The sequence below is a fragment of the Larus michahellis genome, chromosome 1 (genome assembly GCF_964199755.1).
Source record: "Larus michahellis chromosome 1, bLarMic1.1, whole genome shotgun sequence".
In the NCBI taxonomy this organism is placed as follows: domain Eukaryota; kingdom Metazoa; phylum Chordata; class Aves; order Charadriiformes; family Laridae; genus Larus; species Larus michahellis.
The window spans coordinates 216,828,647-216,855,709 of record NC_133896.1 but is presented as its reverse complement, the minus strand read 5'-3'; the positions used below and the strand labels follow the sequence as shown (position 1 = coordinate 216,855,709).

Below are 27,063 nucleotides of genomic sequence, written 5' to 3'. Positions count from 1 at the left end.
ATGAGGAATGCGGCTTGTCCAAGGTCTCATAAACAAGTCGACGGTGACTGTTTTTCTCACATTCCTATTTACTCTAGCAACTGGATTACTGCTTTTGTCTTCATTTATAAATAAATGATACAGTGGTTTAGATAGAAAGGTTTCAGGTTTCTCTGGCCAGCATATGATTTTACCAACAAAAGAATAATTTGTTCTTCTTGACTGGAAGCGAGAGAGACTCAGTACTGCCTGTATAACGTTCCTTCACTGGCAGGAAAACTGCCCATGGACAGGTGAAAATGCCGTATTAGAAAAAGGTACTTACTATGCTGACTACGAAGCTGTATGTTATTAACAAGAAAAGCAGCGGATAATTGACTGTGTTCTTGTACTTGAAACATTCATACCTGGAACAGAACATAAAGGAGAGCAATAGCACTCATCACTTACCATATAAAGGATGCATTTTTCAAGGTATATTATCACAAAATTTGCGGGAAAATTGATCCAAATGAGTCTTAGGCCCTTCAAGAAATCATAGCTCCTCCAATAAAGACGTGTAATTTCAATATAAAAATTCACACTTCTACCAATAAATGTTTTTTTTTTAAAAAATCTAGTGCAAAAAAAACCCCAATAAGCTCATGCGTATACAAAAAAACCCAGCCAGTGGAAAGAGTTTGGGAAGCAGAAGTGTTTTCAGAAGGTGCTTAAGGGGTGATAATGGATGGCAAATTAGAATTGAGTTTAAAATGCAATACAGCTGCCAAAAAACATTACATCTGTGAGCTAAAGGCAGCATAGGAAAGGGACTGCCTTACAACACAGTGAACTCTAGAGATCTGTTAAAATGCAGATTGTTTATGGCTTTTCTACAGTCACGGCACAGTAAATTTGCTAGAGTGGGTCCTGGTAGAAGTAGACGGTAAAACCAGCTAATTGCTCCCAGTATGTAAAACAACTAATTAAAATTAGCTTCACAGTCTCTACACTACACTTCGGTCACAGTTGTGATGGAATTACACATCCCATACACATACACATCCCAGACCGTATCTCCATCAGAAAAAAGGTTCAAAAAACCCAACAAAAATGAACTTTGAGAAGGACAAAATCCTTAGGGCTAGAGGAGGTTGTCTATGTAACTCCCAAGTTACATCTCCCTAGTTTTTTGGTTTATAAACTTTTGAAAACAGACACCATCATGGATGAATAAAAGGAAACAGAGAAAAAAAAAAAGTAGGAATATCAAGGGGAAAAAAAATAAATAATAAATCTACAAGACAGTACAATGTGCTACACAGGTTGCCCAGAGAAGCTGTGGCTGCCCCATCCCTGGAGGGGTTCAAGGCCAGGTTGGATGGAGCTTGGAGCAACCTGGTCTGATGGGAGGTGCCCCTGCCCAGGTTGGAACTGGATGATCTTCGAAGGTCCCTTCCAACTCTAACTCTTCTATGATTCTATGATCTTTCCCTTCTAACCTGAACCATTCTATGATTCTAAAATGGCTTGTCAAAGTAATTACACAGTGTGAGAGTCAGGAGGACTAAATGATGTATACGGGAACGTCCTGTGCAGAACCACCCCACGACCTACCTTCAAGAAAACCAAAACGATTATTAAATGCCTCTTAAAATAAACATTAGCTCATTCTTCTGAACACTTTAATTACTAGCAAACATACATACACAGAATCTTATTAGAGCTATAAATGCAGTACCAGACTGCAGTGCTTTTGAAGATAATAGAGCAACCATTGCACAAAATAAGCATGATTATTTTCTCAAACAGATTTTTGTAGCCACTTCTCATCCTTTTCTCCAATCACATTCAAATCAGACAAAATAAATGCAAAGGCAATTTCAAGGAGATAGGCAGCTACAATAGCAATATTTCCACTAACAGAGGCATTATGATTCTGGTCCTGAGTTTGCACAAATCGTACTAACGTATGAATCAGAAACCCATGGTAATTTCCACAGCTGCGGGTTTAGTCCTACAGCATCCCATCCCCATTGCAAGCTACCACTAATCTCCTCACCAAAGATATTCCAGTTTTCATCAGCTGAATATTTGATATGTTCAAAAGCAAAAAGACTTTTTTTTTTTTTTGTCTTTTTGACTGCAACAAGCTGATTTATCATTTGGATTTTCCAAGTGACAGAACGAATCATGTTAAATCCAGACCTTGCAGAAACAGGCAAGAAAAAGCCAGTTTACAGTATCTTTACAGTTGCCAAATGCTACATTTCTCCCGAAATTAAATGGAAGAAAACATCCTGGCATGGCATTAAGCTGTCATGCGTGTTCCAAGACACTCTCCACAAAACATGCACTTAACTTTTCATAAAATCTTTTTTTCTTTAATTTTCCAGATGAGTGGAAAGCAGGTTTAACCAGGAATCTGAAATTTGCATTCGGAGTCAGACTACATCATAGAAATACAGCTGAAATAAATTACAATGTTGATAATTTTGTAGGAGTTACTGAAGTTGATTTTATTACGTCTGCTGTTTACATACCAAGTAACACTGAGCTCTGGTTGTGTATTACACAAAGTCTTTAAAAAGAGTTATTTTTTTTCTTGCTAAACAAACACTGATGAAGCATCTCTAAATGAGCACAAATGAGGACTAAAGCCAGGCTGGTGCTCTAAGGGCCAAGTCATAATGCTGTACTGAGCAAAACTGAGAATTCACTGAAATGAGGAGAAGCTTCAGTGTCAGCCTCACTATACACCAGATCGGGTTTCACAGATTCTACATTTCAAAAGTTAATATTCCATAAATATTCAGAAAAAAACCAAACCATTTAACAAATACTTACAGGCAGTAGACAAACACACAACAACTGTATATCATTGGCAGTTCATCCAACAGCTACAAAAAGCAGAGACATCAAAACATGAAAACTACTTTTAACTCACATGCTTGTGTAAGTTAATTAAGCAGAGATAAGTCTTAAGAAAAGTTAAGTCATTCAGACATCCACTTTCTTGACTGCACTTCAGTACGCAGCAGCGTCAAATCCTATTCAAGTACTGAATTACGCTGCATTAATAAGCGTATTACTCTGAATCTTTTGAATATTACGTTTCATGAAAAGCCCACGCCTTCAAAGGATCATGCCATTTTCGCTGTTCAAACCTCTTGAAACATTTATAAGAATTAATTCTGTACAGTCATATTGAATAATACCACCCCATTTATAGGCTGCTCAATATAGCCAGCAGCATTTGCTTAGTTCTGTACAAACTTCACAGAGAAACTGAAATAGTTTTTTTCCGTAACATAAAATAGAATCGTAGCCCATTAGGAAGCACCTTAATATGTGCTTGCATGTTTACTTCCTAATTTTGGAAATTTCTTACAATGTTTTAATTCAGTCAGCTTTTGTTTGTTTGTTGGGGGGTTCTTGGGCTCCTCCTCCCCACGCCCCCCCAAATTATAGCTGCCATATAATGTTTTATTGTCTCAGATAATTTTTATACTTCAGGAGAAGACTGGTGTGTTACAGCTAAACCAGTAATTTCTCCAGGAACTTGCCACCTTAATGGAGATGGAATTAAAGTAGTAATCACAAGAGAAGTGATTTCTCAAGAACAGGTATGCCCAAAATTGCCATTTATTTATCATTAGAGGGGAAAAAAATTAATAGCACCATCATTTTCTTCTAAAACTTTTCTCATCAGAGAACATTACCAAATTTCTGCTCATAAAGACATAGTTAAACTTACCTCCTTTTATGAAGGACTGAAAATCATAAAAACACAAAAACATATGAATGGATCGATGAATTCTGATTTCTAATACGTTAAGCAAATGTTAATAATTGGGTATCTTAGAACTGTTACACCAGGTTTGAGTCTTTCCTACGAAAAACAAGAACTGGATGGAAACAAGATTTTGATCTTTTTCCATCATCATTCTGAAAGTTGTTCACGGCCAAGCCTGTACAGCAATTACTCTCCTACTACCGGTACGGGGTACTTAACAAGTTCACAATCGTGTTTTTCTGAATAATGCGACACATTAAGAGCAATACCAGCTTACACAAACCTCTTTATAAAGCCAGCCTGACTCCGCTCCCAAACGGGAGAATTTTTCTAACTGCACAGGCAAAAACCTTCCTTTTAATTTTGAAATTTCCTATTGAAAAAACAAAGCGATCTGGTTTTTTACAGAAGGAGAGAGGTGTATTATCCTGAGTGTGAACTATTAGCTTTTTCGTGGTTTTGGTCACAGAAACCTCAGAAAACGTTTCACAATTCTGCTGAACAGATCTACTGACTATTAGGCAGGTCTTGCTTCTTCACCCACACTTCCACGGCTTCTCTCGAAGGAGTCTGTGCTCGCCTGACCCACAGTAAGACAGATCCAATACCTGATCCAGCACACAATGAACCTTGCAGAAAAAGGTTTAAATCCTTGAATTTGTGTATTATAGGGCCAGGGGCTGCAATAGATGGCACAAAGAAAGTGTCAGGAACACAGATGGCAGCTGAAGGTAACTGGCGTGTTAGGTAGCACCTTGCCATCACATTACTTTATCTTTGCTGTGATGCCTTAGAGAGGAAAAAAATAGAAGCAATAGCTAAATTCAACTTTATACTAAGAGTTATGATTTCAGTGATATGCCGAGTGTGATAGGAATTAGCTGCAGGAATAACTCATGCAGTCATTTAAGGCCTCATAAAAGACAAAGGGGGGAAAAAAGGAATAAGAAATACAATATAGCAAATTTTTTCAAATTTGGACAGCAGATTACGCTCAAGTTCATGCGCTGGCAGTACTTCAGGGACATAACGGTAACATCAAAGAGCCTCTTGAAAGATCCTAGCTAGAATTTGCTTGCAGAAGACAATGGCTTCTGTATCCAAAGGAATTAATGCTTCCAGAAATACTGTCAACAACGTGTCTGAACATGTCTAACAATGAAGAAACATGGACAGGACACTCAGTGAGCTGATTTTGCTGGTTAAATAAGCATTTTGGATTCTTGCGGAATGTACACTCAAGCAGATTCCCGTAAAAATAAGAGAAAGAGAGGTGATCGCTTCAGAAGCATTCTAAATAGTTTCAAGAACAGAAGCTTTCACATTTCTCTTAATATTAAGCAATATGAATTAACTATTTAGAGTATTAAGAAACAAATACAAAAAAAATAATCTCTGAACAGCTATCAATGCTGACTTTTAATCATAACAAGAGATGAAGTGAACGAGAAAAGGTTGTTTGCTGGCTGAAATGTTTCTTCTCTGGTGATTCGTGAGCTAGCAATCAGAATAATTATGGGCCACTTGCGGATTTCACTTGGCTGCCCAAATAATAAGTGTACTTTCTCTGCCTCACACGAAGCCTTTCACACCCGTTGGAAAGATGATGCAAGGCGTTCCCGCTCCTCTCCCATCTGCTTCTACCTATCCACTACTTACAACAATTCACAGGCCCTTTAGTTATTCTGACGGAAGACCAGAAGTGTGTTGCCACACTAGTGGCATCAAAGTGACTTGGAATAAAATAGCCTCTACACACACTAAAAAAAAACCAACCCAAAAAATGAGAGTGTTTTAAGTCTGGATCATTTTAATGATCCAGGTTTCAGGGTGGCTTTGCTCACCTCTACATCAGCGCAAGAAAGAGGATTTGAAACACTGGCAGGGTTGGGAGCAAGCAGCTGAGCGAAGAGAGATGAAAAGGTGGCAATTCAAGGCAGTTTCACCACTGAAGAGAATACAGGTAAATCACACCTCAATTTGGGAGAGACTGGTGAAATGGATCTAGAAACCACCTTCTTCATGCCAAGAAAAGACCCAAATATTCTCACGTGGTGGCAACAGTATGCTCCATGGAGGCTGACAGCCTCCAGCACACGCCAGAGATATAAAACAGAGCATTATGGAGGCAAACATCACCACAAATTGTAATTCAGTTCAAGTTTAAGACACCTAACTTTTGGTGTCCACATATGCCGTGTCTCAGGTCCCGTTATGATCAGTAGAAATCCAGGACTCAATTCAGTTGCCACGGTAGAGGAGCGTAATGCCATCTGAGATGCTCTGTCACCTCCAGTAGACCCACCCGAGACTGGCCGATGTGATTGGGGGGGTCTAAGAGACCTGCACTTTTGTGGGATGGCAGCTGGAGGCCAGACAGAACGCTCACAGGGTCTAAAATTACGCTAGACACCTATATTCAAACAAATGAATATTATTTAAGTTAAGACTGCCAACGGAGTCTGGAGAATGATTCAGCGCAGGTGACTGGCTCTTCTGAACTCCACTGACTTCACTCTATTTCCATGGAATACAGTGGGAGCACAGACTTCCAGCACACATTTTTAAATGTGGGTTTCTTAAATTTGAACCGAGTTCTGCTTCACGCTGACTTTGATTCATAGATGAATTTCCTTACTCTTCTCAGATCTAAAACAGGACAACAGGACAAGACTCTTTGTGTCCCTTTAGAAAATGGGAAATACCAGGACCAGATCCTTATGCCCAATGATTTATTACAGAACGGCTTCTATTTGAGAATGAGAGAGAGAGGAAGACTCAACTATTGCTACTCAGAAGATACTGACTTCAGTATTAATGCTACGCGTAGATCTAGATAAATAGAAAACATGACAGAAAACATCAAGATGGAAAAAAAGGATACAAGAAATAATTCTAGTCTATACTGCTTGCTATTAAGCCAAAGCTGTAGGAATTTTAAAATAACAACTCGAGAAAAAAGACAGTATGATTTCCCAAATGATAAAGTGTCTCCTACCAACATAAGCAATTGATTGTAGCTCTTATTTTAGATGCAAGTACATATTCATGAATATCTACCAGTGGAAAATATCTAATGAAACACGACCTGCGTTACTCTTTTGTTGGACAATGCTACTTAAGGTAGATTAACTCACGTTACATGAGTTTCATCTAGTCAAGAAATGGCAATATGACTATACAGCCAGAAACACACCGAAAATGATTCACAGCTACTTATCAATACTCACCTGCATTTCATACTTCAGGGTCATGTGGAAGCACCAAGATCCCAATCCCACAGCTGAAAACAAATTAAAACTATGGTTAACATAAAAGTCTACATGTAAAACTTCCAGGAACATTAACTTCAATGCGTGAACTTTACTGGGAAAAAAAAATTAAAACATCAGCATCTCATTTCATGGACAAAATCCCGATTTTCCACAGCCTTCTATTTTACACTTTAGTCACCAGGCATGTCCTTGAATTTATGGGTTTTGGGGGGGGTGGATGTCCTCTTTCCCTCCTCTCAGTGCTGTCTCCTGTGAAGTGGTGTAATCTTAATGAGGAACGGAGTGGAGGGAACCCAGAATAAATGGAACATTACCATTCTATTTCTCTCTCTCTCTCTTTTTTTTTTTTTTTTTTTTTTTTTTTTTTTTTTTTTTTTAAGTACCTCAAGATTTGTCTCAAACCTCTAATGCAAAGCTGGTAGCACTGCTCAAATTCTGTAATATTTCTGCTTATTGTCCAGCTTTAAAAGGTAAATTTTACAAGGAGCTTTTTGCCAGCTCTAGAAAAAGACATGAATTGCTACTAGGACTCAGAATCAGATTCTTAGAAGTCCATCCTTCTATGCAATGACTTTTTATTTATTTAAAATACTTTATTTTTAAACTCTGAATTTACGTCTGAAATTAATTTATGAGATATATACTTTGTCTATATATATATTTATGAGATATATACTTTGCTTTTTCATTTAGATAAGGATAGTGCCTCTTGGAAGTTCAATTTCACTGTTTAAAGCAAAGCTGGTAGAGTATTTAATGTATCATTCATTACTTTGAAATGTTATCAGTTAAACGCTCTCATTAAGCGCCCGCTCATTTTTATTTTGCAGGAACATTAATGCGATGTCTTGTCTTCCTTCAAGAAATTATGTTTTACCTCAGACTCTAGTTTCAGAGAAAGCCAAGCAATCTGCACTCCAGCCTTGATCACTGGGTAGTTCTGCTGCGCTTTGCTGCAAGAGCACAACCTTTTCTGCACACAACAGCCACATTTCCCTGCTGCATAAACAGCCCTCTACCGAAAAAACTGTGCCTTTTGTAAAGGATTCCCAAGACCATTGATAGATATGTCTGGAGATGTTTCTTTGTCTGGAGGAGTTTCTTTAGATGCTTTTAGTCTAGAATTGTGACTATCACACGCCCTCCATGAAATGAAATACCTAAGCATGTAACTTTACTGAAACATAAAACTGTAATACAGCTATATTTAAAAACACATTGCCAAATACTTTAATGTCTTTAATTCTCTAGGGAAATTAACCATGGCTGTCTACCAGAACAGAAACAACCATATGCACTTCTGTAAGTTCTGATTGTTTTGCTTGTGAAAAAGCTTTGCATACAGTAAGTAACAACTGTTTTTCACCTTCATTGAGATTTCAATGAGAAAGTCTCATAGCCATTTTTCAATGTATAAAGAATATCTTATAACTATTGCTTGTGCTGAAGAAAAAAAACCCATGAAGATCATAATTAAAACAGTACCAGCCATTATAAAATCATAGAATCATAGAATCATAGAATCATAGGGTTGGAAGGGACCTCTGGAGATCATCTAGTCCAACCCCCCTGCCAGAGCAGGGTCACCCAGAGCAGGTTACACAGGAACATGTCCAGGCGGGTTTTGAATGTCTCCAGAGTTGGAGACTCCACCACCTCTCTGGGCAGCCTGTTCCAGTGCTCTGTCACCCTCACAGGAAAGAAGTTCCTCCTCATGTTTAGGTGGAACTTCCTATGTTCAAGTTTGTGCCCATTGCCTCTTGTCCTGTCCCCGGGCACCACTGAAAAGAGCCTGGCCCCATCCTCCTGACACCCACCCTTTAAGTATTTATAAGCGTTGATAAGGTCACCCCTCAGCCGTCTTTTTTCCAGACTGAAGAGACCCAAATCCCTCAGCCTTTCCTCATAAGAGAGGTGTTCCAGTCCCCCAATCATCTTTGTAGCCCTCTGCTGCACCCTTTCCAGCAGTTCCCTGTCCCTCTTGAACCGGGGAGCCCAGAACTGGACACAGTACTCCAGGTGCGGCCTCACCAAGGCAGAGTAGAGGGGGAGGATGACCTCCCTCGACCTGCTGGCCACGCTCTTCTTGATGCATCCCAGGATATCCTGGGTCCTGGGATTATCCTGGCCGTCATGGTGATTTCGGTATCTTCATGATACAAACTCTTACAATTTGTGACAAGTGTAATTTTCAAATATGAGCAAAATCATTGCATAAGAAATTTCAACTGATTTTAAATTAACAAAATATATTGGGGGGGGTTCTTGGTTTTTTGTTGTTTGGTTTTTTTTTGGGGGGGGGCGCGGCTGGGTGTTAATGTTATTGGGGTTATAAATCTCAATAATCAGCTACTAAACTCCTCTCCCTCCCTCCTACGTGATTAGAAGCAGTTATTTCTAGATTATTTTTCCTTTCAAGTCTTTACAAAACCCAAGAATGCTGCAGATATTAGTGTTTCAGGTCATTAATCCTATTACTACAATTAATTTCTAAAAATAATAAAAAAACCCCACTTGCTTCTGTACAATGATCACACTTGGAGTTTCTTTGATTATGAAATTTTACTGTGCATCCGAGAACAATGCTTTAGTTGTATTGTGTAGCAATAAAATAGTTATCTTAAACAATGAAAGTTTACAGAATAACATCATGTGGTCCTTATTAAAATAAAAACTTCTACTGCAAATGACCGCAACACTGCTTGCTGCAATCTTGGTGGAGCTCGTGAACACCGTCGAGTCTGGTATTTACGTGCATTCAGCAGGTAACCCAGGACGGTACATGGCTAGAAATCACACGAGTAGGTTACTCATCAGATGATACTCTCCCTCCCAAGACTGCTCAGACATTTCCTCAAACGCTATTGTGGTAACTACGCACAACAGCATCTTTTTGAAGAGATGGTTTAGATGAAGACTAAAGAACGAAACGTAATTATTTCTGTATCTCATTGCATAGGGATAACTTAAGGTATGTTTTATATCGCAAAGGGTTAACAAAAAATATTTCACATCTAGACATCGAACGAGCTAAGAACCAAGTTTCTGGTTCGCTCCCTTTGGCATATGTTAGAGCTTAACACGGAACCGTGCAAAAAGCTTCATGAATCTGTTCAAAAAGGAGGAAACCGCGTTAAGAGATGATGAACTGAACTGTGGCAGCTGAAGCTCAGTCATGCTCCGCTCCACTAACATCGCTATTGAACTGGTAAACTTCGGCAGAAGGGAACTAATATCTAACACGGCACTCGCTGGGCCAAGAGCTGTGCTCCTCAGAGCTGCTGTGTCTCGTGGCTCTACACGGGGTTAGTGTTCGGTCCCAAAAACCTTGCACCGTAAAAAGAGGAAATACCTATCACATGCCAAGGATGGCAAGGAAATCTTCATTTCCTCTGCTATGCCCAGAGCATACCACCTTTTTCTCTCCCACTTAAAGTATAACTTGTAGGGGCTTGACATGTATTTGTCCCCAGTAAATAGCGGTTTAATACTTAAGCTCAAACGTCTTCACACATAGCTTTTACCTGCAGCTCTACTGGAATGCAGCTACCTTTAGATACACTTCTCATCACATAACTTCAGAATCAAGACGTTTCTAAGGAATATTTACTTCACAAAAACCACCCCTGCAATGAGATGGTCTACCAGCTTTGTACTTTTCAAAATATGAGTGGACACCACCACTGCAATTAAATAAACTTTCAATAGAAGCAACTTCCCCTTACAGCCACTGCCAAACTGAGCAATAGTTTTGCTCCTTATCTTGTAAGCAGAGGTTACAGTTTTCATTTTAGATGTTTCCTTTTGCAAAGGAGCTTAACTCACTAAAAGCTGTGTATCAGTTGGGAAGTTTTAACAGCATCGGAAGCAACACCACTTCCCCTCTAACTACTGTAACTCACTTTTCATAGATAGAAGTCACTCAGCATTTTTCATTTTTACATTAATAAACATTCCAAGTTATAGGAGATACACACAAATTATGCGTTAAGCACAGAACACACACTTAAGTCACAACAATATGAGCTCAAAATAGCACTTAAAAAGACTGGAAATGCACAGTCAGGTTAGCTGCTCTTTGCTGCAGGACAAAACCACCGTGTTGGTCTGCAAACACGATGCGCGGTTACTGCCAGGTGATAAAGTAGTTGCATTAGTGACAATGTAAATGTAATGAATCTGCAAACTTCACTTCACACACAGTTATCTCACTGTGCTTCAACACCATCCAAGACTTCAAGGCAATATGCCAGAAATAATCTGACATTATACATGAGATCCAGCTCCACACATGAACCATATAAACTCTCAAGATTTGAACCCCAGAGGGACACAAATAGCCCCTACGAATTTTTCAATAGTTTTAGAAGAGTCTGCAATATCACATAATCAGTGATAATTCCTGTCGATATAAGACTATCCATCAGCACTCAAAATTCTTATCATTAGCCTAAAGCCTTCAAAGAAAAAGCAGTTTATTAGGATTTCACAGTCGTGGTTTGAATTTAAACTGTCCAGGCACTGCATAAAAACATTCAGAAGGAAGGATGCTCCAGATGCAAACACCTTTGTTTAGGTATCTACACATGAACTAGGTGTCAAAGCTTCGACTAAAGAGAATGGCATTATAAAGAGTCATTCAGCTGGCCAGACAGAAGCGGTTACTTATATATCCAAGTGATTCTCTAGGCTCTACTGACTGCAATGGGAGACAGACCCCTCTGCACAGGCAGACGCATATTTAAGTGTTTGAATCTGGAGCTGAATTCAACCGACGGTTTCTTACAATGACAGAACTGAACTAATGATAAACAACAACATACTGCATCATAAAGGGTTAAAGATTGAAACAGGATGAAAAATGAACCAGAATTAAATGAACATTTTCTATTGAATTATTTTGTTTTGTAATGGTTTCATAGAATCATAGAATTGCCTAGGTTGGAAGGGACCTTTCAGATCGAGTCCAACCATCAACCCAACACTGCCAAAACCACCACTAAACCATGTCCCTCAGCACCACGTCTGCCAGGATTTTAGATACCTCCAGGGATGGCGACTCCACCACTTCCCTGGGCAGCCTGTTCCAATGTTTGACAACACTTTCAGTGTAAAAATTTTTCCTAATATCCAATCTAACCGCCCCCAGCGCAACTTGAGGCCATTTCCTCTTGTCCCATCGCCTGTTCCTTCGGAGAAAAGACCAACCCCCACCTCCCTACCCCCTCCTTTCAGGGAGTTGTAGAGAGCGAGAAGGTCTCCCCTCATTCTCCTTTTCTCCAGGCCGAACAACCCCAGTTCCCTTTTTCCCTCCACAGCACAGGAGATAGGACAGACCCTGGTTACTCCCGGGGTACAGCTCTCCAAGTGAACTCAAGCATGGCTGGGACTGTTCCCAGACACTCTAATGCAATTCTAGGGAATTGCTGGAACAGTCTGCAGCATGGAACTGGCCTGTTCCAACTAGTCCTTTCCCCCCTCCCAGGCACAGTCCAGCAGCCAGAAGAGCCCAGGGCCCGTGCCCAGCAGGGAATTTGTATGCGGTCACCTTGTTTTGGAGGCTAAGACAAACAGACACGGGCTGGTCCACACTACTCTGCTTCAGCACTCAGGAATGTTCCCAAGCACATTTGATTTACCAACCTCAACACAGCCCAAGCACCTCTTCTACAGCTGTTAGATAAGAAGAAGGGAATTAACTTTGACTGAAGGGCTTCTAACAGCTATTTTCACAGACACAGAGTTTCACTGGAAATGAAGGTTAGTAAGTTGTTTACGAGTTCCTATGGCTATGTCTAATGTAAAAAAACTTTTTGCATCCTTTTTTTCCTCCACTTTGGCACAGCTTGAATGACTGAGCGCTATTAAACAGGCCAAAGAAATACAAAACAGAACAATCCTTCCAAATTTCAAGTAAAGCATCTAATAAAGTATGTAACTCCATTGACTGCTTTTTATCTTCTTAGATTCAAAACAGTTACAGGGTTTTTTTATTTTAAATATATATATGTATGGAAACATTTTTATTTTATTTCCTCAAGACCCTTCTAGAATATGAACCCTTTGGGAATCATAGTTTCCCAGGATGCATGAGGAAATGAGATATGGTAGAACGTGATACAATACAACAGCATCATAAGGAACCATCCAAAACCAACTTATTCGAGATAGTGATAGTCTGATGATTTCTCCACCCATTTCATGAGATGCAATGTGCTAAAGAACTTGCTTAAGATTATTCTTCATAATTTACAGGTTGATTAAATAGTTCTCTAAAGCTTAAAAATCATATCCAGTTCCTATTGAGTTCATCGACAATGTGTCTTTTGAGCTGAAAGGCAGCAGAAATATGGACTGAGAACAATGTGCTGTATCTCAAAAGAACTTGCTGAAAAATGCAACTCAGTCTCAGCACCAGTACGAACAAGAAATTTATTTGAAAAGTTATTTAGAAATTCCCCTTCTTGTCCTGCCAACTTTGGATCTTAGCATGTATGTGAAATAAACAGTGCTTCCCTAATTCAAAATGCATTTGGTTCAAAGAGGAAATAAATGTCAGCAAAAGAAATTGTGGGGTATGAAGTGAAGCACTGAACACGGCATGGTAAAACACAAAGGAACTGACAATCAGCTAAATGTCTGGAAGCATCCAAAAGAAACAGCTGATCTGGATCAAAATAATGTCTGGAAACAACACTTCTTATGTTCTCAAACGCTAACAGATTTAATTTTAATGTCCGCTTTGACAGCTGTCTTTTAACACCTTGTAAAATCTCAGTAATGATTCAAAGTTGTTAAAACCTAACTAAAGTGCCCTTCCTTCCACCCCCATCTTCATAGCAGAATTGTTAAAGAATTTCTACTTTAACAAAAGAACCTTTAGACACCACTAGCTAGTTAGAAGCTCTGTTATATAGTCTTTAATGAAGCAGAGTGTCTGAAGAGAAATCAGAAGTTTGTGTTAATCTGTATAGGGAAAGTGAATTTAAGTCTATACTTGTTTGCTACAAATTAAGCAAGTAGAGTGAAATCTGTTAATAAATAAAATTACTGTAAGGGAAAGAATTCTTTCTGGTACCTTCTTACAAAAAGAAATTTCTGTACACTTACTCTATCTCCACTTCAACGTGCTTCTCGTTCAGTCACATGCACAGAAAGAATGCCAATGTTCCTGGCACATTTCAACTATATTTAAAATTCTGTTTATCTTCTCATTTGCTGCTTTTATTCTGTAGTAGAACAAATGTTAAGAGGTTTGTGACTCCAAACCATCCTATTCCTGGTTTTCACTGAGAAACTATAAAGCCTTCTGTATTTCTTTACATCTTTCAACTGCTGTAAAACAGTCCAGCATTACGAATACTGAAGCAGGGACAAAACAGAAGAGAGACATTTTTGGGAGTGACCTTTAATGTTAGGTTCCAACACATGAGATAAAAATCAAGCCATGCAGGCATTTATCACTTCAGACAGGAGTCAAATGCATCCCAATCACAGGTGAGCAGAGCTCAGCTGGAACTCAGGACTGCCCTCCAGCACTGCTGTCAAACACGCAGGCTGAGCTCCCTTCATGAACATCAAGAACAGCATAAAGCTGACGCCCATGGAATTCACTGTGATCAAAGACAGACTATGTGGGTTTTTATTTAAAAAAACCCAAACCATTAAACAGTATATGAGAAATGCCCACTCAGGGCAGTCTTGGTGCAATAGCCTGGCACACTTTGTCCATCAAGAAGTGCCACCGACAGAGGTAGCCACAAGTCACTGTGAAGACAGAGTCTCAAACACAGAGTTTTACTTACATGAAAAGCTGGACATGAGCTGACAATGTGCACTTGCAACCCAGAAGGCCAATCGCATCCTGGGACGCATCAAAAGAACTGTGGCCAGCAGATTGAGAGAGGTGATTCTCCCCCTCTACTCTGCTCTTGTGAGAATCCACCTAGAGTACCCTGTCCAGCTGTGGAGCCCTCAGCACAAGAAGGACATGGACCTGTTGGAGCAGTTCCAGAGGAGGCCACAAAGATGATCAGAGGGCTGGAGCCCCTCTGCTGTGAGGACAGGCTGAGAGAGTTGGGGGTGTTCAGCCTGGAGAAGAGAAGGCTCCGGAGAGACCTTATAGCGGCCTTCCAGTCCCTGAAGGGAGCCTACAAGAAAGCTGTGGAGGGGCTGTTTGCAAGGGCATGTAGCGATAGGACAAGGGACAATGGCTTTAAACTAGAGCAGGGCAGGTTTAGATTAGACATTAGGAAGAAGTTCTTTACAATGAGGGTGGTGAGACACTGGCCCAGGTTGCCCAGAGAGGTGGTGGATGCCCCATCCCTGGAGACATCCAAGGCCAGGCTTGATGAGACTCTGAGCAACCTGATCTAGTTAAAGATGTCCCTGCTCACTGCACGGGGGTTGGACTAGATGGCCTTTAAAGGTTCCTTCCAACCCAACACATTCTATGATTCTATGATTTTTTTAGTTTAGAAAGAATGGCAATATAGGATACTTTTTTTCAAGAACACAAAAAGAATCAACTTCAGCAAACACACACTGTTTCTTTCCCTGTCTTTTTAAAAGGAAACCCCTAACTTTCAAGAATTCCTTCTGCCAAACTATTTTATACAGAGACAAAAATGAATAATTACTCAAAACCATAAAAAGCCTACAAATGGCTATTTGGAAAGCGTTCAGAAAACATCGAAAGCTGTACATTGTTACTGCTTATCTTTCACACATATGAGCAAAGCTGACATAACTAAAAAATCATGAAGTTGTACCTAATATATGTTGCAGTTGAATTGGCATCAAGAATACATTTAGCAGAGAGATATGTGGTTTTCGACACTGTTTGTCTAAATACCTAAATATGCCAATCTTAAAACATTAAACGTTTGCAATAAACCAATCTCTTACCACTGAGGAGACTGGGAAATGCAGCCTCCAAAGATATAGGAGCTATAGCAGACATAGAAATCCAGTGAAACACAGAAAGTCTGTGAAACCCAACTGCCAAATCTGAACCGTCTTATAACATCATCTTTTCTTATGAGAACTTATGAGACTTCTAGTTGCATAATTAAAGGAAGTTGGGTTCTTTTTGGGATTTTGCTATGTTAAAAAAAACAGACTGCCCTGAAGTTCACTGATGCACCAATGTCACATTGTTCTTCCACCCTTGCAAAACGTCCCAGATACAATGGCAGGTTGTTGAGTGATATGTGCCAAAGAGGAACCGAAAACAAATTCATTCTCATCAAGAATGCTTTTACAGTTCCTTCAAGATCTTTGCCATTTCTTGTATTACTGTTCCATAGAAATGTCACAAAACCACTAATATAGTACGAAACTGTTTGGAAGTAGGACACACAAGACGTCTTCTGTAAACCATCATAAACAGATACAGTGAGCTAAGATGCACTGAGCAGGACTTAAAGCTAGAGAAGGATCAATTTAAAACCTCATAAAGTTATTTAGTGAATTCTAACTTCATGTCCAACAAATACCAGTTTCCTGTAAACAAATATAAAAAATTGAGGCTTATGTTTCACACACATAGTATTTGGATTTTACTACATGGTTTATTAATATTTGGATATTGTTCATTGCACGCCTGAACTCCCTTTATAATGAAAGGGCAAACTAAGTTTTATACATACCTGTAAGACACAAATATGCAGCTAAATACCGTTTTTCAAGGCCATCTTTATAGGTCTGAATCGCACCATAGACTGGAGGTAGAATGAAAATCAGGTTACTCACTGTGTTCCCTGTAAAACAGAAACGAAAAGCAGAGATTTAGAATTGGATACTGTACACTTAAAATAAACAAAGCTGCATTCACTCATTAGTTTATCCAGAAAGCTTCACATTTTTGGCAGTCTTCCACTTTCACGCATAATACAAAATTAAATTTTGGTATGATACAGTTAACGACTTGAAGGCTGAGAATATTTTAACTCTTTTGTCCTTTTCCACATGTTTGGAGAGCAGTAAAATACTGATTTAACTAAAAAGTTTGGCTTAGATAGTGCTGACTTTCTTGGCAGGAGGCAGAAAACCAGGGTTACCTTGATTGCACAGCACACAAATTAAAACCCAATTCCTTAAGGAGATATAAGTCCCAAATAGTTCAAGCCTGGTATTTTAAGAGAGCTGTTTGTTTGGTTTTTCTTTTCTTAAAGCTGTTCTTGGAACTCTCTCCTCCGCACTCCCCTCAGATACTTTAAGGTCACCGAGTGACTCGTTCCCAAACAAAACCAGTTCAGTCTTTACTGTTAGTGTGGTAGTCACCACGCACACATGGAACAAGCCAGATGAAATCTGCGATACAGCATCACAACGTAAGACCAAAGACCGTAAGAAGGTATGATAAAGAACAGAAAAAAGTCAGAAGCCACTACCGATCAGCACGACAGGCAACCGTCAAAGCTTATCAAGACGTGATTCTACACCTCTGCTCCGCTCGGGGGAGACCCCACCTGGAGAACTGTGTCCAGCTTTGGAGTCCTCAGCACAAGAAGGACATGGACCTGTTGGAGCAGGGCCAGAGGAGGCCCCGGAGATGCTGGGAGGGCTGGAGCCCCTCTGCTGGGAGGACAGGCTGAGAGAGTTGGGGGGGTTCAGCCTGGAGAAGAGAAGGCTCCACGGAGACCTTAGAGCCCCTGCCAGTCCCTCAAGAGGCTCCAGGAAAGCTGGGGAGGGACTCTGGATCAGGGAAGGGAGTGACAAGATGAGGGGTAATGGTTTTAAACTGAAAGAGGGGAGATTTAGATGAGATCTCAGGCAGAAATTCTTTGCTGTGTGGGTGGTGAGACACTGTCCCAGGATGCCCAGAGAAGCTGTGGCTGCCCCATCCCTGGAGGGGTTCAAGGCCAGGCTGGACAGGGCTTTGAGCAACCTGGTCTAGTGGGAAGTGTCCCTGCCCAGGGCAGGGAGGTGGACTAGATGATCTTTAAGGTCCTTTCCAACCCAAACCATTTTATGATTCTGTAAGACCCTGACCTTCAGCAAGACACCAGCGATCTCCATCTCTCCTGCTGAAGCTCGGATACAACACGACAAAATGAGACGTGTTGCAAGAAAGCAAGAGAAAGCAAGAAGCAGCCAAGAGCCCAGGTCATGGTTGTCATCATACCAAGCGGCGTGATGACTCTTTCAGCACTGGGCATGATGAAGGAACCTTTCTTTTTGTTTTCTTTAAGACTACTCTCCCAGTCTGATTTAGATGTGGGTCGCTTTTTTTTCCAAACTGCCCTGGCCTATGCAAAAGTATGAAATATTGAGAATTTTAAGGGAAGCATAAGGAAACGGTATATTTCTCAGCAGAAGGGATGCGTATTCAGCTTTTTAGCCTAACCACAAATCATAATTTTGAGAATAAAGGTTATGTAATGGGAACAAAACGACATGCAAATTGGGAAAAAGAGCCAATCTATTTAAAAAGGCAGAATGTTGCTTACATAAATTAAACTGCACACTTTCACATGCCAACAGTTAATTATATATAAAACTGAAACTCTCATTTCCAAATATCTCAATGAAAAGTGCAATGTATGAGGCTATGGAGAGGCCAAAACCCCCCTCTATTTCTGGCTTTTTTATTCAGCAGAAAATCTCTGAAGAGTTTCATTTTCCAAAACAAATAGCAAGTGTGAGAAAGCCGTGTCTGAACCACTCCCCTAATTCTAGCACCTATTTTTCAGGAGTTCTACTTCCCAAGATCCATCCAAAAGAAAACTGAAAACTACCAAACTACGATCATAATACCCCAAAGTATTACAGCACCTCCAGGAACAAAAATCCATACTTTACAGGCTTACAGAAAATTCAAACCCAAATGGAAAAAAGGTTGTTTCAGAACACACGAAGCAGAAGCGTACCTAATTAACTTTAACAAGTTAGCTCTTCTAAATTCTCACACGGTAGATTCAAATTGCAGTTTGAGACAGTCTTCTCGACCGGATAAAAATCCATCTGATTTTTATCAGATCTTCTTTAAATCACTTCCTTATTGATTTAACATCATCTCCTGCACAACCATGAATTTCACCAAGTTATAACAAGCAAAACAGAGATGTGCCAGAGATCTTACTCTTCTACTCAGCTCTGGAGTAAGCTCCTCCATGTAAAGGAAGCCCAGATGAAATCAAAACAGCTCTGCAAAGACATACAAGTTTATACCCATATAAAAGGTCTTTTTCATGCTTAAAGTCTTTGGGGAATCATTAACCTTTTACCACATTCCCCACAGTGTTGCAATGGGCAATGACTCACTTTCAGAGCAGACCAGGTTTGGAAGAAATCCACTAAAACTCCGTATTGTGTGATAGACTGACCATTACCACGTCCTCCCACAAATCCTACAAAGACATCATCCAGCCTCTAAAGGTAGAGTAAAGGCTACGTAGTCTGGAGAGCCGATCTTCGGCTTTCTAAAGCAGTTCCCAACTATGCCCATTTTCAAGAGAAGTTATTAGGCATTATATAATTATCACCATTCAAGGTCACTTGGTTATGAAACTGTCAAAAACCTGGCAAAAATTCAAATACGAAAATGCCAAACAAAAGAAATACCATGATGTTTATCCGCAACTGGGAAGGCACAGGACTTTAGAATTGAGTTGTAGTAGGATAACAAATTTCAAGATGGATGTAAAAATGCAAAGAAATTCTTTTGTAGGAAAGTGAGGGTTTCAACACTTCCCGTAAAGCTATAATTATGTTAAATTATTGAAAATTTATGAGCGTTTAATCTAGGACCATCTTGCCGAGACAGGAAATACCGTAGACCTAATCTAGCCGTAAATTCCTGCCACTCCTTCTCTGCACTTTTTGGCCCATATTATTCAAAACATTTATAGCATGGATTAGGCAAGCCTATTTGCAAAACATACTTATTGAAAGTTGTGCAAATTTTTTAAAAAGGGAAATGGGGGTGGGGGAACAATGAAGTCCTCTGGCATGCTGCTAGCAAAATTACTTCTTTCAAGAACAAAAACTACAAGGCCCCTTTCAAACCCAAAGTCCCTAGGAGCGCGCATTTCATAAAAGTCTAGCTAGTCTTTACAGGATTATCCTCATATAGAATAGCTTATAAATTCATTAAAAGGGATTTTTACTAATTCCATCAAAAAACGGCAGTTGGATATGCAAAGAGATTAGCAAACAATACCAAGAAAGACGAAAAAGGCAACACAACTACAGAGCCAGAACTCTAAAGTTAATTAACAAACACGGAAGTGAAACAAGTTTTGAAGGAAATAGATATGGAAGTTGAAAATAGGAAAGAAGTTTAACTGTCAAGAAACCTAATCTTTTTCACCCAGTTTTCTTTAAAAAAAAAAATAGAGAAAAAAAAATGCAGCAGACCTACTTGGCAGAACGAGAGATCGGAGAATATGCAACTAAGGAACAAGGTATGCAAGATAATTAAAGATGATATTTTTGGTTATGCCTGTAAGAAATTTAGTATATCAGAAATTAGATACATGCACATGGATGGATCTGGGCTCAACTGTGCGCAGTATTCTTATATTTCAGTACTGGATTCCTTGAATATTGGTCCAGGGAATGATCTCATTTTTCTTTAGTGACCAAAGACTGCTTCTCAGCATTTTATCTCCAGCATGTCTGTCAACAGAAAGGAGGACTAGATTATCAGAGGAAGAAATGAACAAACTCGCAGACTGAAATGACAGGAATGAGATTAAATATGATGGCCAAGAACATGCTTTTCAATGTGAATATGAATTCTTATTCCAGTCATAGGATTAACCTATTTGAAGAGGCAGAAAATTGAATTAAGATCGCATGGTGACTGACCACAAGCCATCACTGGAAGGCTGGCACCAACCCCCCCAAATTTATTTCCAATAGAGGCAGGGAAAACAGTAGTGTCTTCACACAAGCCAATAGCAGAATACACTGTTCTCTAGTTACCGATAAAAGAAAATAGAAAGCACATCAGGTGCAGAGAAGCATCACTTAGATGGCAATGACGAATGGGAGCTTACAACATCAGAAGGGACAAAAATTGCTTAGGTCCCCTGGCAGAACAAAACAATGGCTGGATGGAATAAAACTATGCTCTGTAAATACACCATGTGGAAAGGCCAAGGATGAAAGGCAGCTATTTAAACTAAAGGATAATACTGTAAAAAAAATAAATAGATGTAAACTGATCCCAAATAAATACGGGCTAGAAGTTACAGGAAAGCCACTGAAGAGGAGACATCTACAACTGCTTCCCAACAGAAATGGGCAGCATGATGAACCTTCCTGCTTTCAGGGTGAAGCTCAGTAAGCTCAAAAGCCAGTTTACATGATGTGGTGGCCTGTCACAGTAGTAAACCAGACTATGTCCCCAAAGATTATACATGGTAGTAGGCAAAGTGCTAAATTAATGGCTAACCATGGTGAACGCGGACTGTGTGACTGACCTTACGAATTTCCATAGAAGTCCTTCAAGAATGTTTTAATGCAAACCATTGTTTCAAAATACTGTTTTATTCATTGAGAGAATACCATACGGTACCAGAACAAAATCAAATTTATGCAAAACATCATTTCAACAGGCCTCTGTCTCTGGGAAGGACAGCTGCAAGAGTGTCAAACCACATCTGCACCCTGTTCTACAAACACGACAGCAAAACCTGACAAATCTTCTTTTACAATGCACGTACATTCAGAGTCATCTTCAGTTCCTAAAAAATATGCACAGTATCATAAATGCACAAAGATCTGTACAAAGACTGACCACCTCAAAGACAAAAACTATAAAGAGGAAATAGTATTTACAAGCAAACAGGAGCACAATATACTGCTTACTGTTATACAGACAGCTGGGTACAGTTAGAGTACACGAATTTGAAGGACCTTAATTTCAAAAAGTTTCTATTTCCCCAAGTATGTAGTTAATTCTATATGAGAAAGTAATTTCTACAATAAATTTGGATGAGGAGTCAAGAGGTAAAACAAGTCAAGTTGTAAATAAGTCAAGTTGTAACAGAACACGGCCATAAAGAAATCCTGCGCAGGATGTAAATACATCAGGAACTGGGAGTTAGAATACAAGAGATGTTTTCAGAGAGAGAGTAAAAGCGCTATTATAAAAAAGAAGCAAAAATTATCATCTTCAGCTTTTGACAAGGTGACCAATGTGATTTACACTGTGTTAAGAGATCTTTTCTCCTATGTTTGTACACAGAACGACTGCAAGCATTACCAACTAAAAGGATCTTTTCAAATGCTCTTTCTCCTTCCATCAAACAAATGAAGACTTTTCACTGCTGTGGTTTCTACAAGACTCAAAACCAATAGAAATATTACCCTCGGAGACCAAAGAAGAAAATTTTTGCAATTAAAAAGTTGACTATGCATAAAACCTCATTTAAAATCATTCATTACAGGTTTTCAGCCTCCCCTTAAGGACAACTGTACCTCGCTGTGAAACATGAGAAAGGAAAGTGGCTGCTATTTTCTAAAATAGATATTGCAATAAAGTCAAAGCGTCCCTTCAAACAAACAAGCAAGCAAACAAGATTTTGAGGCTGAAAACATCCATTTCATTGCCTGGATATTGTGGTGCTCTGCACAGTCAATTTTACTGCACTTCCTGGATCACGCAGCTTTTTTTCTTTTTCCATCATTGCATGAAGAAAATAAAAAATAATTCCAGAAACCAAACCCTGTCAGGTGGCATCATGACACATGCAGAGCTTGAATCATCGTTCAAGCTGCTTTCAGATAGAAGAAATTCTGTCTCACGGCTTTTGTTTCTGGAATAATCTCAAGCAGCTCTGGTACAAAATGCAGCTCATTTACCAAATTTAAAGAAATTGCGAAGCAACTCACAGATTCAGGTATGCTTGAGAATGTAACCATCTACCACAGGGATAAATCTGTCTTTTAAAAAGAGGGTTTGGAAGGATCTCTAGGGATACGAAACCAAAGATGAACACACACGGAGAATAACAGCAAAAGAAAGGCATAAAAATGATAGTCCTGTGGCCCAGCAACACCAGGTAAGTTGAAACAATGAAGGACAAAAAGTTGTTTGGAAATTAGATTCGAAGCGGAGGAGTAGACAGCCAACAGCTTAAAGAGTAAGGAGGAATAGAGAGTATTTTCTTACAAGAATAAGAAATTCATTCAAATCTAATATGGGAGTCCTTACTAAGATACAAGTAATTCATAGCTCACCTATAACAGCATTTTAAGTGCCAACAGAGGAATTAATTTGAAAATTCAACATGTTTCCATACAGTAAGTGCTATATATCATCAGTCAACAATAACTAAGCCAGAGCCCAGAGGAGGTTTGTATCACTGACGATTCAAAATATCGGCATTTCATGATTGTTCAGAAGACCCAACTACACAGAATCAGCTTTTTTGGCCACTAACTTCAATCTTGCGGTGTTTTCACTTACGGCTTATCACCAGGAGGGCAGTATAGCAATTAGATTTTCACTTCCACCAACCATTTTTAATATCTTCCACTTCAAAGTCTACAATAACTGCACTTCAGAGTTGTCAGGAAATGAAAACTCCTGTCTCCATTCGATATTTCAGAAGGACCTCAGGGGGAGGAAACCAAGTCATCCCGACGGGAATTTTGCCAATATGTAATTACTAAACTCTCTACTTGCTAATGTGCACGAAGGATCAATGTAAACTTCCTGTTACTCAGAGAAACACAACAAAGCGTTATTCCAGGCTGGAGCACAGGACAAACGATGACTTAAAGAAAAGAAAATTAAAAATGAGGGTGGGATCTGTTTAAAATGTTTCTTTTTAAGTGACAAGATCCATTCCTTACCTCCTGTAATTCGCCTTTCCAAATACTAAGCAAGCCTTGATTTTATTTACCTGGACATTAACTGAAGTTGCAAATTCAGCTGCAACTTGGATTAACCACCATGTTTCTAATAACAAAATGGGAAAATACTCAAGGAAACAAAATAGTGAAGCAATTACTGAACTATATAAGCTATGTATGAAAAGTTTCCTGAATAGCTATAAAAATGGGTACAGATAAATAACAATTCAAACTAACGGGTTATTAGAGTGACTATTAGATCTCCCCAGGTATTTACAATAAAATCAGAAAACTAAAGCGCAAGTTCATATAGTCCATAGGAATCGTAAAATTAAAAGGCAGATAAAACACCATAGAAAAATGTGATAAAATGAGCACATTAAAAAGAAATGCTGCATTAATCTAGCTCTGTATAGATGCTGGCATACTATTAGGAGAAAAACTGTAAAGGATAAATGGGGGTGGGGGTGGTGTCAGATACAGCAACCAGGAGTACTACAAAGGAAAAGATCTTTCAAAAAAAAGAACAGCTACATGAATCTCAGTCAGGCAGCAGCTGCAAGAAAGCAAGTGGGAAGCCAACAGATTTACATGGGGGAAGGACTGAAAAAAAAATAATTATTTGTATTACTAAAGAGCATTCTGATCAGCATGAACAGACTGAAACAAGGAAAAAGGAAGTTTAGGTAGAACATCTAGAAATCAAGTTTATTTGGCAGCAGCAACTCCTAAAAGAAGCCATGAATCCCGGAACAGTTTCAAACAAGACTGGGCAACATGCTGCAGGACAGATGAAGAAAACAACCCACCATGGGTGAAGGGAGGAAGCAAACGAGGCAGGAGCACAGCCTCCTCCTCAATGCCAGCACCAGCAGAGATGCATACCACTGGTGTGAGCACACTGCGTTCCAGTCGCACGCGTCTCAGCCCCCGCTGCACCACAGCGCTGCTTCCAGTAAGTTGAAATGCTGGGATAAGGCCAAAAAAACCCAAAGGCAGCGTTGCTGCTGCAGAGCTGGTGGCCAGCTGGGAGGTTTGAGTGTTTAAAGGCAGCGTGCAGGGCAAGGCTTCTAGATCTTCTAGGCTGCTTCTCCCTTGCTGGGCCTCCATTTCTCCAAGATATGTAAATACCTGATATCCTTCTGAACAAAAATTGCACAGGTAAACCATGTCAGTCATTTAGTGTATTGGGGAGGGGTAATGAGGTAATTTTAGGAGGAAAAAAAGATTAATTATTAACAATACAATTTGATTTTTATTCCCAGAGCTCATTTATGAGTGGTTCCAACATGCTGTCAAGTGATACGTTCTGATTTACAGCCTTTCACACTTTATATTCCAGCTGCAGAATTCATTCCCCTGCCATTCATCACACTAGTTCAGCTAATATTTTTGTAGATGTTTTTACTCTGATTACAGTATTTCGTGTTACATTTGTGTTCTTCAAAACAATCAAAAGGTAATTAGAAGAAAAAAAGCTCTTGACACTCCTGACTAACAAAGCACACACAAGAAAGCTCAGTTCAAACCTGTAAAGTGTGGGTGGATTTTCTAATGCGCAAGCCTCCCTCTTTGGTATGCAAGTCTTACAAAAGCACTTATTATTAAACTGCTTCTGAATTGCCCTAGGTTACAATTAAGCCACCCTTTTCTTTACCCTCACCCCTCTGCAAAGTACTTGGCTACTGTGCAGTAAAGACACTAGAAAATTAGAACCTAACAGGAGACTGTAGTAACGCTGACCTTGCTTTTTTTGTGTGTATTATACTAAAAATAAATGAGCAACAGCTAATACTACACAAACCCGTATTTTAAAGCTCCACATTTCTTCATACGAAACTGATCACCTTGCAATCCCAGAAATCCAACATTTGCGTTCATAATGCACATTTAAACTTTGATGGTGAAACACTCATTGCTGGGCTAAGAAGTTTTTACCCTTTCCCCTCAAATCAAAAACATATTGGTTACCTATTTAGTCTCCATTACTGCAGTGTCTGAGCAAACCCGGTCTTCTGTGTACTTAATATCCTTGCAAGAAGAGGACAGGACTGAAGAGGGTGCCTGAGTCACAAAGAAACCTGCATAAAACTGAAGCCAGGGCTTTTAAACACCAGTGTTCCTCTAGCCGCTAGACCATCCTTACCTGCCACAATAAAAATTAATGAGTTCACCACAACACCTCTCGTAAATAAAGCTTCAAAGTAGAAAGTACCTCAGAGTAAGAACTAGGTGCTTTCCAGAAACAACATTTTCGTTACCAATTCTTAGTGTGTTTAGCATAATGGAGTCCTCCTCCTCCTCCTGGAATTCTTAAACACTATCACAAATGAAGAAAAAGTGTCTGAAGACACAGAGCTTGGATTGATGTGGGGTTTTTTTGAGGAAGAATCACTGATTTTTAATTTTTTTTTCCAGACGTATCTGTCTTGAAGCCTTTCATGACTGAAGTCCAAGGTCTGCATGAGATGCTGTTCCTTAGAAAAGGGTTAATAGAGCAGATTACAAAATGTGGAGGACCGACCGTGAAGTTTAACAGATAATTATGAAAGCAATTACAAGGAAAATATTCTGATATGACAGGCCAGAATAAAGATAGCTACAACAGCTAAATCAGAAAGCCGTGTTCCTCACTTTTGAAGCCAATTATCTTACTGTGTCTCTGTCTATCACACCTAGGCCTGTCACAAGTGCAGGGCATTCTGAAGCATTAATAAATGCTTTCTTGAGTTTTGCAGGGACCATTACATGAAAAATAACAGTATTCTAAGTGCTAGAATCTATCCTTGGCCATTTTTTTAGGATTGCAGGAAGCAGCCTGAACAAATATGTTAGTACACAGCTCCTTTACAGGTCATTTTATTCCCAGTCCTGATACCCACAATTAACTGGACTACAAGGAATAAACTTGCATTACAATTAGCTGATATGCCATCCTGTTATATTTTAGTGTTGCTTTCCTAGAATATGGGAAGCCTCATGGGAAAAAAAAAAGGCATCATTTCCCTGATAAACATGAATCTAAGATGATAGCAAGCAGACCAATTACCTTGAAGTACACCTGGAAGGATTTTGCAAGTAAATTTAAAATAAAAACAGTTGACATTGATATTTCAAATGATCTGCCTATCTAGAAAGCTCACCGAAAGCAAGTGCTTACAGCTGGGAAATGCAATCAAAGTCTAAAGAGATTAGGCTGAGATGATGTAAAGTTAGAATATT

General features: G+C 39.4%; 1 protein-coding gene across 1 annotated transcript in view; it reads right to left on the bottom strand.

Moving 5' to 3' along the window:
• ACER3 (alkaline ceramidase 3) overlaps positions 1 to 27,063 on the bottom strand; it is a 59,035-nt gene that overhangs the window by 20,593 nt on the left and 11,379 nt on the right. Inside the window, exons 2-5 of the mRNA XM_074572322.1 lie at positions 16,680 to 16,790; positions 6,985 to 7,037; positions 2,806 to 2,858; positions 305 to 386 (exon numbers count right to left, since the gene is read on the bottom strand). Coding sequence (XP_074428423.1) covers positions 305 to 386; positions 2,806 to 2,858; positions 6,985 to 7,037; positions 16,680 to 16,790 — 299 coding nt within the window. The remainder of the gene's footprint in view (positions 1 to 304; positions 387 to 2,805; positions 2,859 to 6,984; positions 7,038 to 16,679; positions 16,791 to 27,063) is intronic.